Genomic DNA, 16,533 nt, shown 5'->3' with positions numbered 1-16,533 from the left:
TTCCCAAGTATCGACCCCCTTCAGGTACCTACCGTACCGTGCTAGATGCTGTGATCCTTCATCTCATTTCATCTGCACGAATTATCTTCCAGATGGGCTGTGACTCTGGCCGTTTTGCACAAGAGGCGCAGAAAGGCGAAGTAATGTTTGCACAGCAGTTGAGGGGCCGGAGGAAAGAATCCTCACGTAGTTGGCTCACCTGTACCCCTTTGCTGGACAGTGTGGACAGTGTGCTAAGTCCTGCATTCTCCAGCCTGTCTCTCTCTCTCTCTCTCTCTCTCTCTCTCTCTCTCTCTCTTTTTCTCTCTCTCTTTCTCTGTCTCTCCCTCTCCCTCTTCCCCCCCCCCCACCACCCGCCGCCCCTCTCTCTCATCTCCATTGTAAATCACTCTATGGAGAATGTAACTCAGTTGGCCTTGAGTGTGAATTAGGTGCTCCAGTCCCCATCTCCTCTAAGGTACTGATCAGCTTGAGGGAAGGTGCATGTGTGGTCTGTCCCTGTGTCACCAACCAGCACACGATGACCGTATATGTGTTGAGCACCTACCGTGTGCCAGGCTCTGGGTAAAATGCCTTGGACTCATTATCTTAAATCCTCACAAAGACCCAGTGAGCTAGGTTTCTGGTCCCCATTTTGCAGATGAGGCAAATAGATTCGGAGAGTAAACATGTTTACGAGAGTAAGAGGGCTTCAAGAAAGCCCCGGCTTCTTGCTCCCTGGTAAGGCTCGTCTCTGTCCAGGGAGGCATTTAGAAGAAACACCATTCTTGGGGCGCCTGGGTGGCTCAGTCGGTTAAGCATCCAACTTCGGCTCGGGTCATGATCTCGAGGTTCAGGAGTTCAAGCTCCAAGTCGGGCTCTTTGCTGACAACTCAGCCTGGAGCCTGCTTCGGATTCTGTGTCTCCCTCTTTCTCTGCCCCTCCCTTGCTCATTCTCTCTCTCTCTCTCTCTCTCTCTCTCTCAAAAATAAAGAAAAACATTAAAAAAATTAAAAATAAAAAAAAAAGAAAGAATATGCCCAGGAGAATGACCGGCACACAGCGCCATAGACAAGGACGTAGGGCGAACCCTCACGTACACTCGGATATTATTTTCCTATTTAGAAGCAGCGGTGATGCTGTATTGGGAGCAAATCTCCCAGCCAAACAGCCAGAAAGCCTATGGGAGAGGTGTTCCTGGTTTGTGACTATGCACGCCTCCCCCTCCCAGATTCCCGGGTTTCTGCAGTCATGCGGGGCCACGGGAATAATTCTGCCACGGGCTCTAGGCAGGAGCGAGTGTGGCACTTCCTGCCAGAGCACGTCAGTGGCCGCATAGTCCTCCAACTCTGTCCCTTCCGCTGCCACAATGAACCAACGACAAAGGAGCCCACAGGGACCGGACGGAGAGCTACAGGGCAGTGAAGCTCCCCAAGGGACTGTGGAGCAGAGCTCGTCACCAACGTGCAGCGAGTATTGATATAGACAAGAAATCGATTTCTGTTGCCCCATTCAACCCAATGAGGTTATGGAGTTCATCTGTTACCGCAGCATAACCTAACCTAATCCGAACTATCCAGAGCCTTCTGCAGGTTGTTTCTGATGACTGCCCAGGCGGTTTTCTCAAGGATATTCTGCATCAGTGTGCTTATTAACCCAACCTGTTTCCTCCAGGGGCCTGCTCGCCTGCTTCCAGACATGCCAGGCTTCCTGGGACCTGGTTCTCCGGTGAGGCTGTGCGTGGGCCTCACGTGCATTCTGTCCCTTTGGAACACAGGTGGGTCCGGTCTGAGTTCAAGAAGTGCCTGTTCTATATGCTGAGTCTGGGTTTTCACTGGGCTTTGGAGAATGGCAGCAGCTAACATGTCCGGTCAGAATCCTAAATGAGTCCCATCGAAACGGCGATGATGAATTCCCCATGTCTGGTTTTGTCCTCTGACTTCCTGCACCAGAGTCTCTGTTGCGCAACAGCATTATCTCCCCCGCCACTGTCACGCCTCTTGTCCAAACCACTGTCCTCTCTTTCCTGGACCATGAAGGGAGCTTTCTAAACCAGCCCCTGCTTCTCCTCCTGTCTCGCCATGACCTATTCTCCACTCACCAGCCTGGGCGATCTTTTCACAACTCTCGGCAAGTCACCTCCCAGGCTCCTCCCTCACTTCTCCTGCCCCAAGTTATTCCGTGACTTCCTACTTCTCTCGGGAGCGTACCCCAAGTCCTTCGCATAGTCTGCACGACCCTGCCCACCTTGCCGTCCCCGGTTCCTACGATGCCCCGCCTCAGCGCTGGCTTTCGCTCAGTTCTTTAAAGTCGTACTCGTGTCCACCGCGTCCCCTGGGACACACACTGTCATCTACACTCTGCCGACCCCCCCCCCCCCCCCACCGCAGCCAGTTACATTCTACTCAAATACTATTCACCCTTCAGCCGCACATCACCTGCCAGGGAGAGCTTTCAGACCACTGAGATGAATCGGGCTCCCTGTTACACACCCTCAAAGCACTCTTCAAAGTATTCCGCGTCATTCATCGTAATATCTTTTTTTTTTATTTATTTTTTATTTTTTTTAATGTTTATTTATTTTTGAGACAGAGAGAGACAGAGCATGAACGGGGGAGGGCCAGAGAGAGAGGGAGACACAGAATGTGAAGCAGGCTCCAGGCTCTGAGCCGTCAGCACAGAGCCCGACGCGGGGCTCGAACTCACGGACCGTGAGATCGTGACCTGAGCCGAAGTCAGCCGCTTAACCGACTGAGCCACCCAGGCGCCCCTGTCGTAATGTCTTTGGGTCTTCTTTTCCTTTACGTCGGCCTTCCCGACTAGACTATAAGCACCACAAGGATGGAATCTGCACTCGCTTGTTCATCATGGTGTCCCCGGCACCCAACACACGCAAAGCTTATTAAAGTCCAGCTGCTACGTAACATGGTCACAGTTGATCAATAAATACGCAGTGACTAAACTGAAAGAGCCAACTACACGTGGCATGTTAAGCAAGGCACTTCACCGTTTCCAATCATAGTCTTCTCGTCTTTAGGATGAGCGTTTTGGATCAAATTCTTTCTTGTGTCAAGCCTGGGTTATAGCTTCTCTGATGAGCGCTCTTTTATTTTAGTGTCTGCTGTGAAAGGAGAAGCCAAGAAGGAAAAGGTGATGACCCTCCTTCCTCCAACAGGTAAACGGGCAGGTGTGCCTGCCCCGCTCATTCTCAAACTCCTTGGCTTCTCCGAGCCTCACTGTTCCTATCTGTAAGATGGGGCTTGAGTCTGCAGCTTAAGCATTAACTGTCATAGTAAGAGTTCCTGGCAGTTGTGCTTGCTTTATGGCTCGTGGGACCCCTGGATTCCCGTGATCTTATTAAATCCACAAAGATCACCTCGCTCAATCAGCAACGGACGATTTCGCAATGGGAGGCATTGTCATGGGCTATCCCCATTTTTGCAATAAATTCCTCTTTCCTTGCCTCTTCTTTTTCTTTTTGGTGGTGCAAAATCTGCTCTGCAGCACGACCGTGGATGCATGGCAACATAAGGAGCACACAGGAGGCAGGGGCCTGGCTGCCTTTTCCAATCTGTTGGTAAACAAGCAAGATAATGGGGGTAGGGACACACAGCGGGGGAATTACTCTTTATTTTTTAAATTTTGATTTATTTACTTTTTTTAGTGAGAGAGAGAGAGAGAGAGACAGAGCATGAGTGAGGGAGGGGCAGAGAGAGGGAGACATGGAATCTGAAACGGGCTCCAGGCTCCGGGCTGTCAGCACAGAACCTGACACGGGGCTCGAACTCACAGACCGTGAGATCATGAGCTGAGCGGAAGTCGGATGCTTAACCGACTGAGCCAACCAGACACCCCTATTTATTTACTTATTGTGAGAGAATGAGAGAGAGAGAGAGCTGAAGCAGGGGAAGGGCAGAGAGAGAGGGAGAGAAAGAATCCCAAGGAGATTCCTCCTTGTCAACGCAGACAAGCCGATGCGCGGCTCAAACTGAGGCACGAACTGTGGGATCATGGCCGGAGCCAAAACCAAGAGGCAGACTCTTACTTAACCAACTGAGCCACCCAGACACCCCGTAATTTTACTTAGTTTTAATTAGTACATTCGTGTGCTTCCAGATGCAAAAATGCAAAAGGAACAAAAGTGTACGAAGTGAAAATGGTCCCCAGCCAAGCGCTTCCCATACGCAGGGTAATTTTCGATAAACATTTTCCTTATTTGAGCCGTCAGTTTTCTCCTCTTTAAATGGGGACAATTTGTGCCCCGCAGGTAATCATAAAGGATGAACCGTGGTTAAACTAGTAAGCACGCAAAAAATATGAAAACTACCAACACTTTCTCTCTTACAGATACCGCTAAGGTGATCTTTTCATCCAAAAAGGGAACAGTCCCTTTCTATTGTCTGTCTGGCAATTTATTTGAGAAATGCTTCAGCACGGCCTCCTATGTAGAAATTTCTGCCTCAGGGGTGTTTCGTTCACACGTCAAATACTGTTATCAAAATCCACCCACAGGGGTGCAATTATACAAAGGAATGATGGACATAATGTCTCCTTGGTGGAAGGAGTGGTGTTCAGGAAGGGGTTCTCGGTTAGGCAAGTTTGCACAGGGCCGGCCAGCCTCACAGCCTGTAGCACCCCTGTGGCCTGGAGCTCCAATCCCTCACCGGCACGGAGGTCTCTCTGTCCTTCCCGGCCAGGGCACAGGCGAGGTCGGCGGCTGCCACAATTGTCACTGGGGCGGCTTCCTGTAGACTCTTCAGGTGGAGTGCCCTTCAGAGCACCAGACGGGAGAGCAGGCCGTGTGCCAGCTTTTGACCTGCTTGATCATAAATGTCTGTCTCAGAGTTCCGACTGTCGTCGCGTCACCCACTCCCCCCAGTAACCGTGTGTACGGAAGGGGACCCGTGGACCCCACCTGCCTCTGACCTCAACGCTCCAGTAGTTAACCAGGAAGCTTGGAGTCCTTGAAAAGCCAGGGAACACCCCAAAGCATTCGTCCACAGATGAACGGATAAAGAAAATGCGGTATGTCCATTCAGTGGAATATCATGCAGCCTTAAAAAGGAAGATAATCTTGCCATATACATGATGGATGGTCCTGGAGGATATTATGCTACGTGAAGCCAGTCACAGAAGGACGAATACTACATGATGCCTCTTCTTCTAGGAGGTATCTAAAATCGTCACTCCTACAAGCAGAGAGTAGAAAGGGGGTTGCCAGAGGCAAAGGGAAGGAGGAAACAGGGCCACTGGTCAGGTACGGGGTATAACTACACACATCACGTCGCTTTCCTGGGCCTCAGTTTCCCCATCCTTCAAAGAGAATGTCAGACAAGATACTTGCAAAGGATATTACGAATTATGCACGGCTGCTTTTCCACAATCCTGTTTCGTTCATGGGAACTTTTACTTCAGTGTCTGGAAACGAAGACATTCAAAAGGAAAAAGAGGCAGCCATCCTTGGCACGACGGGTAACTAAGCCAGCCTTGAATCCTGACTTGCTCTGTAGCTCTGGAACTTGGTTTTCAGCCTGTCTGTGCCTTGGTTTTTCCATCTATAAAATGGGCATAAAGCACCCCCCCCCCAGAATGTAACACGAAACATAATCATTCCGACAGTAATAGAAACAAATGTGGTATGTTCATAATGCCACCTAACCCCAAACCACTGATCCTCCAGGTCACGGCTTTCCAGCCACTTCCACAGGGAGGCCCTCTCGAGAGTGCCCCCTAGACCAGGCCGGGCGTCCTGAGGGAGGAGCTCGTGGCACCCTGCTGGGCCCCGTCTGCTGCCCCTCACGTGTGATTACCCTCCTCCTGCCCGGGGCACAGACAGCAAACCCCACAGAGGCGGAGACCTGTCTCTCTCTCTCTCTCAACTCCCAGCATGATTGCATGGCCCTCAGTGAGTGTTTGTTGAATGAATAAAGAATGAACGTACGCTTAGGCATTTCAAGATGTCCTGTGACGTTTTCTTCGCTAGCACGAACTTCACCGAGCCGGCCAGTGGCCTGCTCTCATGACAAGGCCACTTGTCTGCAGCTCTTAGGAAGCAGGTTCTGGGCTCTCTTGTTTAGGCAAGCTTCTTCTCCACTCTGAGCCTCAGCTTCCTGATCCATAAAGGGGTGGGGTAGATTAGGCCCCCTGCCTGGGGATCACCTGCCTGTTTGTTAAAATGTGCATTTCTAGGCCAAGGTCGGCCTAAGGAGACTCGAGTATCGGGGGGGGAGGAGTCTGCCTTCTCACACCGCAGGTGATTCCACCCTTCTCTAAGCCCAAGGCCGCTGCGCCGAGGCCCCTCAGTCTCTTCCAGCGACGTGTCTCCCCTGAAGTCTTTCTCTCCCCAGTGTCTGGCCTTGGAGGAGAAGAGAGGAAGGAAAAGGGGGTGGCTTTTCTCGACACCACAGGTGAGTCCCTTCCTCCCTTCGGGGCTCCGTGGGCAGGCCGGCTAAGGGAGCCTCCTCCCTGCCTCCACGTCTCCAGACCCCCACTCATAATCCCCACAGCCTCAGTCTTTAGATTGCGTGATCCACACAATTATCCAAGCATTAAGCACTGAGAACCACCTTGTTAGTGAAAATATAAAGAGGAGCGTTAACCACTCTTTCTGCCTCGTCTACTGCTATCCCGAATCTTCAGGAAAGAGCCTGCGAGGGGCGGGTCTTAACCTGGCGAGGTCTCTCCACTCAGCTGCACACTCCCAATATCTGGGGGAGTGACCCACTGGTTGATTGATTTTGGTGTTGATGTCTGGGCCACATCCCAGACCTGTTAGATCCAGATCTCTGAAGAGGGAGTCCGAGCATCAGAATAGCAGAATCAAAAAAATAAATAAACGTTTTTCTCCGCGTGATGCCAGGTGCCCAGCCAAGGCATCGTCTGTTCGACCACGTAGTCAGTTCCAAACGCAGTGGGGTTGAGAAACCTTGCCTCCGTGGCTTCTCACAGTTGAGGAGCCTTGCCTCCGTGGGCTTCCCATCACATGCGGGCATCGCCACCGATCTCTACTGTCCCCAAATGCAGAGATAAATTATTCACAAAGGGAGTGCTCCCGTCTTTCTCACGGGGACTTGTCTTCTCTAACTTGTCATGATGTATGCCGCTGGCTGTCACCTCCTGAGGACGAGAACTGCCTTTTATCTCCGGACTCCATGTGCCCGGCAGTGGGGATGAGCTCCGGAAACGTCCAAAGACGAGGCACAGGTGCCTGAATGTCGGCATCGGGGAACTTCTCTTGTCGAAAAAAGCCTGCTGGTGACAGTATCTGCAAATCTCTTCTAGAACTGCCCGCAAGGTCAGTCGATCTGTCCGCGCTGAACCTGACAGAGCTGGTGAACGGGATGCTGAGCAGAGCTTTAAAAGGTAACCTTCGTCGGGGCTCCCCAGGTGGCTCTGTGGGTTGAGCATCTGACTCTTGATTTCGGCGTAGGTCATGACCTCACGGTGCGTGATTTCGAGTCCCGCATCAGGCTCCAGGCTGGCAGGTGGATCCTACTTGGGATTCTCTCTCCCTCTCTCTCTGTCCCTCCCCCACTTGCTCTCTTCTCTCTCTCTCTCTCTCTCAAAATAAACAAACATTAAAAAAAATTTTTTTTAAGGATAACCTTTTTTAAAAAGCCCAGTCCAGGCACACGTTGGTCTTGTGCCTACTTCCCTTCTGGAGGGTCTGCAGTCTGGGCAAGACAAGTCACATCTCTGCATGCCGGCTCCTCCCTGCTCAGATGGAAGGCGTGGTGTCCTCCCGGACCCCTGATGAGATTGAAAACATCCACATGAAGTAGGAGGCCGGCCAACATCTTGAGAGCGAGCTGCACCCCAGACATGACACCCGGACAGACATTTCTAATCACACCTGCCCTGCAAGAGAGCCACCAGGGCTTAGGGACAGATCGGAAACACAGCCAAGGGACAGGTCCTTCTGCAATTTGGGTTTTGCTTATATTCAATTTTGCGCAGTAACTTCCATTTTTGTTCCTTTATTGTATATTTTTGTCATTTATTTTTATTATTTGCTCACCATCTTTTTTTTTTAAATTTTTTAATGTGTATTTTATTTTTGAGAGAGAGAGAGAGAAAGAGAGAGTGTGAGCAGGGGAGGGGCAGAGAGAGAGGGAGACACAGAATCCGAAGCAGGCTCCAGGCTCTGAGCTGTCAGCACAGAGCCCGGTGTGAGGCTTGAACCCACAGACTCTGAAATCATGACCTGAGCCCAAGTTGGACGCTCAACCGACTGAGCCACCCAGGCGCCCCTCTTCATCTTTTTAATTTCTATCTACTAATTAGTAGTATTCTTATTGTCAGTAGGCGTTTGACTTCTTTATCTCACTATCTCTGGCAGATACGAAGAAGTTCTTCTCCCTGCTAAGCATCACCTCCTACAGTTCCGTGGCCTTCCACAAGTTTTCCGTGGCCATTTACAACAGTAAGTGCCCCCCGGCTCTGCTGGGCGGAGGTGATGGTGAGCGACGGGCCGGCAGGGCCAGGTTCTGTCTCAGGATTGCCGTGTGGATCGTGTCTCTTCACAGTTTCTAACCTGAAGGCTGTGGACCCGGCCAGGTTCCCCACCCGGTACTGTTACTGTCTGAACAACCGGACCAATGACTTATCAGGTGGGTGGAGCCACTCCCCCAACCCCCCCAGGCTTGCGGCTTTCCTGATGTCGCTTGTGCCCTTTCAGATGAGTTTGAATTAACTTCCTTTCTCCCTGGAGTGAAATAAGACAGTAATATCTATTATGCTTAAACGTGTGCACACTTCACTGTCACAGAAAGTGCTTTCCTTGGTTTTTATCTTAGAGAAATAGGTATGACTGAACAAACGGGCAAGAACAAAATGTTCATGCTGCGTTGTTTTAAGAGAAAAAGTGGAGAACAACATACCTACGTATCATTAATAAAAATGGTTAGTTGCGTGTATAAACTTTGGAAAACAGCCATAGGCATTGCATAAATGAATGGGTGTGGCCAGATTTGGCCCATGTATGGAAACATTTCCATGATATTTTTTTTCTTTTTTTTTTTTTAAGTTTTCTTTCTTTCTTTATTTTGAGAGAGAGAGAGAGTGTGTAGGGGAGGGGCAGAGAGAGAGGGACAGAGAGAATCCCAAGCAGGCTCTGCACTGTCAGCACAGAGCCTGATGCAGGGCTCGAACCCACGAACTGTGAGATCTTGACCTGAGCCCAAATCAAGAGTCGGGTGGCCGACTGAGCCACCCAGGCGCGCCTCCGTGACATTTTTAATTAGAAAAAGAGAGTTACAAAATAATGCATAGAATACACTGTCATTGGTGAAGAGACACATACCTGGATGCCAGGTAAGCGGTTACCCCATGAAAGAAGCTTGTGTTGCGTGTTTTGCAGCAGAAGAGGGTTGGTTAAGGGGGCTTGGATTCATCTGGTCTTTTTTTTTTTTTTCAATGCGAGTATATTCACGTATTACTTTTATAATTGAAATTTAAAACTATTCGGTGCTCCTTCTGTTTAGAGAATCCTGCAAGGTGAAACTGAGAATTACTCTCTCAATGCTCATTCGCCCATCTAGTGATTCTGTACTGGGCGCATGTTGTTAGCCAGACCCTCTTCTAGGTGTGAGGGCCCCCACTGAGCAAAGCAGGCACACACCCCCTGCTCTCATGAACTTGGGCTCTATAGGAAGGGACAGAGAGTCAATGGGTACACCAAAAACACCTGGTATCTTGGCCGATAGCATGACCATGAGAACAATAAAGCAGGGGACAGGGTGAGGAGGGAAGTGGTAATGGGCTCAGCTGCGGTGTGTAGCATGGTCAGAAAAGTCCTTGCTAAGGAGGCAGGAAGTGGAGAGACAACCCTGTAGTATCTGGGGACTGACAGTTCCAGGCAAAAGCCCAGACAGCGGGGTGAGGACTGGAGAGGCCAGCATGGCTGGAGCAGGCAAGCCAGCGCCGACAGTCATGGGAAATGAGCTCAAGGTTGTGGGGGCAAAGCAGGGAGGGTATCGGGGATCGAGTAGAAGTTTATAGTCCACTGCCAGGATTTGGATTCTCACCCTGAATAAGAAGGAAGCCAATGTGGGGGCGCCTGGGTGGCTCAGTTGGGTAGGCGGCTGACTCTTGATTCGGCTCAGGTCATGATCTCACAGTTCATGGGTTCAAGCCCTGCGCTGGGCTTTGTGCTGACAGCTCAGAGCCTGGAGCCTGCTTTGGATTCTGTGTCTCCGTCTCTCTCTGTCCCTTCCCTGCTTGTGCTCTTTCTCTCTCTTTCTCTCAAAAATAAATGAAAACATTCAATTTTTTTTTTTTAATCAGAAACACCTGATGTCCCAACATCCATAGGTAATCCCATTACCCAAGGTGGTCTAAACCACCTCTCTAACCTGCCTGCCTAAGCCATCTGTCAGCTAGTTATCTAGCCTACCTGTCTACCACCCCACCTACCCCATCCATCTACCCATCCAACTTTGCATTCTGTATATTATTTAGAATATAAGCCAGGCTAGTATGACAAATGACCCCAAAACAAGGCGGCTTACAGAGGGTAGAAGGTAATAGCTTTTGTGTGTGGCCATCTGGGTAAACATACCAGGGCTTCTCTGATGGTATGATGGTGTAGGGGGCCCAGGGTCCTTCTAGCTTGTTGCCCTGCCTCCCATGATGCATTGCCCTTGTTCTCATAGTCCAGGATGGTTGGCCACCGCATCCACATCCCAGTAACAAGGAAGAGGAAGAAAGGAACCGAAGACATGCCCGCCCACTATAGAAACTCACAGTCTGGAAACCTTCCACATGCTTCTTCCCACATTCGGTTGCCCAGAATTTAGCCCTATGGCCACACCCCCCGGCAAGCAGGCTCAAAAATGTCGTTTTTAAGCTACGTTAAACCCGGTTGTGCCCAACTGAAATTTCATGTTCTCTTGCGAAAGGAAGGTGGGAGAATAGATATTGAGAGAAAACCTTCCATATGTACCATGTTTTCTATGTGGCATTGTAATCTGCCTTTAAGCCAATCAGTATGTCTTAAAAACTGTCCTATTCCAATGAATATAAATACGCCACATCCTTCGTATGAATTCATAGCATTGGTTGCAAGAATGTACCATAAGGGACTTAATTTGTCTCTTCTTGATAGAAACTTCGTTTATCCCCCCGTGTTTGTACGATTATCAACAACGCTGTACCTGTGTACGATCGCTTGAGTACGTGCCCAGTTATGCTGGAGGATATCGTCCTTGACAGGGAAACAATTGTGCAGTGATTTAAATTGCTAAAATGTTCTCTAGACACCTGGCATGAGTTTAGACCCCTACCGATAACGTTTGATAGCGCGTGTTTTTCCCCCACCCTTGCCGACATGAAGTACTAAGTCACATTCTTAAATCATTACCAACTGGATAGGCAAAAGGTTGTTTCCCCTATTTTCTGTTTATATATGAAAGTAGTCAGAAATCACTCATCTGGAGGCATGGCTACTAAGTTAGATGATTCAGATTTTCATGAAAACAAAGAATATTGGTGAGGTAATGATAGCTGATTTTCTTCCAAGCCTAATAAGGGGATTGTAAACAGCCATTCTGAAGGGAGAGTTTGCACAGTGTGTTGAGTAAGGGATTGCTCGAGCAGCGGTGGGAAAAGTGGGAAGAGTGGGCGCTTTGGCCCAACATAGACCTCAGTTCAAATTCAAGCTCCACCACATCCTCTGGCACCTTGGGAAAGTTCCATGATCTCTCCGAAACTTGGGCAGCACCTGGATTCCATCCTTGATGTCCTGCCTCTAGACCCACGGTCTTAGCTTCTATGCAATGGTAGTAGCAGATTGCCGTTTACTGCTCTGCCTCTGAGTCTCTCTCTCCCACAAATCTCAGCTTCAGGTGGGCAGAGATGGGGTCTCACACAATCCTTCAGTCCCGAGCAGGTGTCTGACACCCTGCAAACAGTCAAATAAATATTCATGGTATAAATGAATTAATAAAAAAAAGACATTTAAGAAGTAGGAAGGAAATGGATGGAAGGAGTCATGAAATGCCACCCTTCCTCACTTTCCATAACATGACCGAGGACAGGCTGATCTAAAGAGACACGGGAAGGAGGCGTTCTTCTGCATGGCCACGTGGCCACATCTGCATCTGTGTACGACCGCCTGTCCCCTCTGGGAGACTGAGCGTGTGACCGTGCATGTGTGGTAAGATCACACGATGGTTCTGGTTCCCTTAGAGGAATGTCCGCCTCCTCTTGGCCTCGTGCGCGGCACATTCCATTGGTTGTCACGTGACATTTTCCCGCTGCTCCCGGTTCCGCATTTTCAGTCCTCTGTGTTCTATATTTTCTTTTTTTTTTTAATTTTTTTTTTAATGTTTATTTTTGAGACAGAAAGAGACAGAGCATGAATGGGGGAGGGGCAGAGAGAGAGGGGGACACAGAATCGGAAGCAGGCTCCAGGCTCTGAGCCATCAGCCCAGAGCCTGACGCGGGGCTCGAACTCACAAACCGTGAGATCGTGACCTGAGCTGAAGTCGGACGCTCAACGGACTGAGCCACCCAGGCGCCCCTATATTTTCAAGTCACCTTGCCCCCCACTGAAGCTCATAATCCCATTGAGTAAAGGAAGTGTTTTCCAAAGCATGACAGGAAATTACCCAGATGACACCAGAAGCTTCCCCCTTACTGTTTGGGGCTCCTAAAATTCATGCCCGTTTTGGAAGCCACATGTGCACTGGATCCTGGAAAACCACAAGCGAATAGTAGAGGAAGTCGCAGTGCTTTGCCTGCACATGTATCGGGAGCTTTCATTGATCAATGGCACCCACCGTGTCAAGCAATGGCCCTGTTCAAATCCTGCTCAGAGAGAAAGTTCACAAAGATTTGGACCCTGAAATGTGACATTCTCCCAACCTCCTCCCTCAGCATTCTTCACAAGTGGGCACAGGAGCAGAAGTCCCCGGTTCTATTTTGTATAGGCTTCCCGTCTCTTTATAACCCACCATTAACGTTTACCTCACTTTTTGAAAATCCAAAATTATGTAAATTCCAGTAGCCTAACTGTGGGGTCGCTTCCTGTCGGATAGATTTGGTATACTAAAACAATTTGATGAGATAATAGGGGACCACAAATGAGAACAACCATTATTCAGTAATGCGGCTTTTCCGCAGACGTTTGGTGTTAGCATAGAGGGATTCGGAGGGAGAAGGCAGTGGGAGGGGAAATGATGGTGGATCCAGAAGTTTTCTCCTGGAATTGAGACATCTTTATAATTAGTAATATTTCTCTGCATGATCGTTAACATCCCTCAACAAACGGAGCGAAATCAAACTCGTAACATTTACTCTGAAAAGTCCAAACACACTACACTTTTCCGCCCAAGTCTCCGGATCGGAACCGTAAACCTCCTCGATCCTTCTTGCAGATTTCACGGCGCTGCTGGTGGATGTCGTTGGAAATTCTACCAGCTACCTCACAGAGATTTTCAAGTCAACCTCAATCCTCTCAGGTGTGTTCATCTTGAAAACTCTTGAAAAATTGGAGATTCGGCGAATTGGCGTCCATCAAGGGTGTATCAGTCAAAGTTGGTAGACTCCCCACCCCAAGCCCTGGCACAGGCCTGGCTGCCCGGAACCTCTGTGTGCGTTTCATTTAGACAATCAGTGTGGCCCAGTTGCCACCACTAATATTTGAAGACTCCATCTTTCAGTCAGAGCTATTCCTGGTATCGAAGACCTTGGAGGAAGAGTCCGAGGCTCAAAGTTAGGGGAATCCAGGCAGACTCAAGAAAGCAGCTTCTACTGGATAGCTACACTCCCATTTCAAAGATGAGAAAATGGGGATTTAGAGAGGTTGCCTGTTTTGCTCAAGGTTAGTTCAGAATGTAGAATTCGATCTATATGCAGCCTAAGCCCATGTCCGGCATACAGCTGAGAAGGATCTGCCTCTTTCACAAGATGGCCTCATGTAACCCCCAGGCAATTCACATTCCCCCAGGGACCCACTGTGCAAAGCACATTTCTAGTCAATTGCCTGCACATGGACTCATCAGAAGGCTGGTGTGCTGCACCATGCAGCAATTACTGTGCTAGAAACAGTGGGGAGCCAGAAAGAGAAATAATAATAGATATCAGCCACTAAGGACTCTTCCAGGGCTTTCCACGTTTTCCCTCATTGGATCCTAACTACAACCTTGTGGAATAACTACATGTTTATCCCCACTTTACGGGTAAGGAAACTATTGCATATGAGGTCAAGTGACTTGCCCAAGATTATTCTACAGAAATGGAATTCTAACCCAGGCAATCTGGCTCTCTAAAGCCCATGCTCTTGCTTACTATGCTAATGTATATAATAGCGAGACCCCCCCATTACCAGCGATAATTATTATTATTATGACGATTTACCGAGCTTCTCCATCTGCCAGGCACCATACTTGTTACCCAAACTCACACAAAACCTTCCATCTCATGGAGATTGGGGGATTTGGAAAGTCCACAGAAGCAAGTGTGGAATTCAAATATTCACCATTTTAAAGATGGGTAAACTGAGTCCTAGAGAGGTCAAGCAGTTCGCTCATGGCCATAAAGCTGGTAAATGGCAGCGGTGATGTTGTAACACTGGTAGTTGACCCCAGAGGCTGTGTCCTTAGCCATTATATTATAATGCACGCCCCCCCCCAAAAAAAAAACAGAAAATCAGGGCTGCCTTAAAAGGAAGGAGTTATCCTTATTTTCCTATAACATCCTGAGCTAGGGATTTCCAGCTTAATTTTCATTTCAGCCAAAGACTTAAAGCTTCGGAACCATTGCTAAGCCTTGTGTACTCGTTTGTCTTCCAGTGAGTCAGACAAATGAATCCGACTGCACCTTCATCTGTATGATGACAGGAAAGTCAGGTGAACCAGCAGCCATTCTTTGACAAGCTCTCTGAGCTGAGACATAAGCCGAACCCTCCAGCAGGTGAACCCAAGATTTGATCCTGTGGGTGTGGTTTTTGTAGGACGGAACCTTTCTGACTTCTGGGAGGTGGCAGAAAAATCTCCTGTTATCAACTACACATTTACCAGCAGCATGCCTGGTGCTCCAGGTGAGTGTGAACCCCCCAGACTCCTACTGTCGTCTGCAGAGCAGGGGCGCAGCCGGCAGACTGAAGACTGAATTCTGCCCTCACGGGTTAGCTATACTGTGCTAAAATCAAAGGTTTTGGCCATTAAAGAAAAGTAATCTCTGGATTCTGTTACAAAAGAAGATCTGGTGACCAAGAAACAACGGGAGTTGAGTAGCCGCTGTCCCCATCCCTCCTATTAGAAGGGACACCTTTCTCCTTTTTTCCAGAGCCCTCTCTGCTCCCTGTTACCTTGCTTTTTTTTTTTTTCATATTAACTACCTGGCTTTTGTAGGTAATTGAATTTGTGACCTTGTTATAGACATTGTCACCCTATAATACTCAGCTGCTACCCAACTGTCCTCTACACCTCTGAAAACACCTAGCCATCTGTTGGGCTTTTCCCTGTCACCAGGTGGCCTTTTTAGAACCACCTTTAAGCCTTCTTTTGTCCCTACACTTAACTGTCACTTCTAGCTGAATGAAGTTTCTTGAACCTGGCTGGTCCTCCAAGATTATCGGCTGCTTACCTCAGTTCCAGTCCTTGCCATCTACCTTTGAATTAGAATAGCCTCTGAGCCAGTTTTCCTGGACCCAGCCTCTTATTTCTTTAAAATATCCATTCATTGGGGTGCCTGGGTGGCTTAGTTGGTTGAGTGTCCAACTTCAGCTCAGGTCATGATCTTGTGGTCTGTGAGTTCGAGCCCTGCGTCGACTCTGTGCTGACAGCTCAGAGCCTAGAGCCTGCTTCAGATTCTGTGTCTTCCTCTCTCTCTGCCCCTCCCCTGCTCATGCTCTGTCTCTCTCTGTCTCTGAAATAAATAAACATAAAAAAAATTAAAATACCCATTTACTGCCATAAGAGTGATAGTCTTGAAATACGATTAGGTTTTGTCTCTTCACTGCTCAGAACTAAGTCAAGATCAGAGGGTCCAAAGTACTTAGCTTGGAGTATACATTTTTCTGGAATTATATTCAGCCTCATCTGCTCTCTTCCTTTGAATCTTCTGTTCAAATGACATTGAAATTCCTGCCTCTTCTTGCGGATGGCATCTACCTCCCATGCCTCTGCTGCCTTGCTCAGCCTGGAACTCTTTCCCCACTTTTCCATATTTCAGCACCCAATTTATCTGTCAATCCCCAGCTCAGCTGCTGCCTCCCCCTTCCTAAAAATCTCCCAATCAAAATTTGTCTTCTATCTCTATGACTCTGCACCATGGCGCTTGTACATCATTTGGACTCTGTGTTAACTCCAGGTTGGATCACAGGTGACTTTCCATGTGTGTCTGCTCCCTGAGTGGTCATTGATGGCAGACACCAAATCTCTTTCAGCCTCACAATCTTCCTCCCCTCTCCCTTCCCCCTGGCATGTATCATGTACATAGTAGGTTCTTCATCAGGGTTTCTCGGCATGAAATGAAATTTACAGTAAATCTCCAGTTCCACTGGAGTTGGCTGCCGTGATTTGCATCTTGTAGCTGCATTTATTTATCTTA

General features: G+C 48.7%; 1 protein-coding gene across 1 annotated transcript in view; it reads left to right on the top strand.

Moving 5' to 3' along the window:
* The first annotated feature begins 1,677 nt into the window (after positions 1-1,677).
* The window catches only part of HHLA1 (HHLA1 neighbor of OC90), a 35,730-nt gene continuing 20,874 nt past the window's right edge, over positions 1,678-16,533 (top strand). Inside the window, exons 1-9 of the mRNA XM_058699099.1 lie at positions 1,678-1,756; positions 3,095-3,154; positions 6,327-6,386; positions 7,261-7,341; positions 8,318-8,401; positions 8,505-8,588; positions 13,356-13,439; positions 14,772-14,828; positions 14,933-15,025. Of these exons, the coding sequence (XP_058555082.1) occupies positions 1,678-1,756; positions 3,095-3,154; positions 6,327-6,386; positions 7,261-7,341; positions 8,318-8,401; positions 8,505-8,588; positions 13,356-13,439; positions 14,772-14,828; positions 14,933-15,025 (682 nt within the window). The remainder of the gene's footprint in view (positions 1,757-3,094; positions 3,155-6,326; positions 6,387-7,260; positions 7,342-8,317; positions 8,402-8,504; positions 8,589-13,355; positions 13,440-14,771; positions 14,829-14,932; positions 15,026-16,533) is intronic.

This window comes from Neofelis nebulosa, chromosome 14 (assembly GCF_028018385.1).
Source record: "Neofelis nebulosa isolate mNeoNeb1 chromosome 14, mNeoNeb1.pri, whole genome shotgun sequence".
In the NCBI taxonomy this organism is placed as follows: domain Eukaryota; kingdom Metazoa; phylum Chordata; class Mammalia; order Carnivora; family Felidae; genus Neofelis; species Neofelis nebulosa.
Note: the sequence above shows the minus strand (reverse complement) of the source record. Positions and strands in the feature narration are given on the sequence as shown.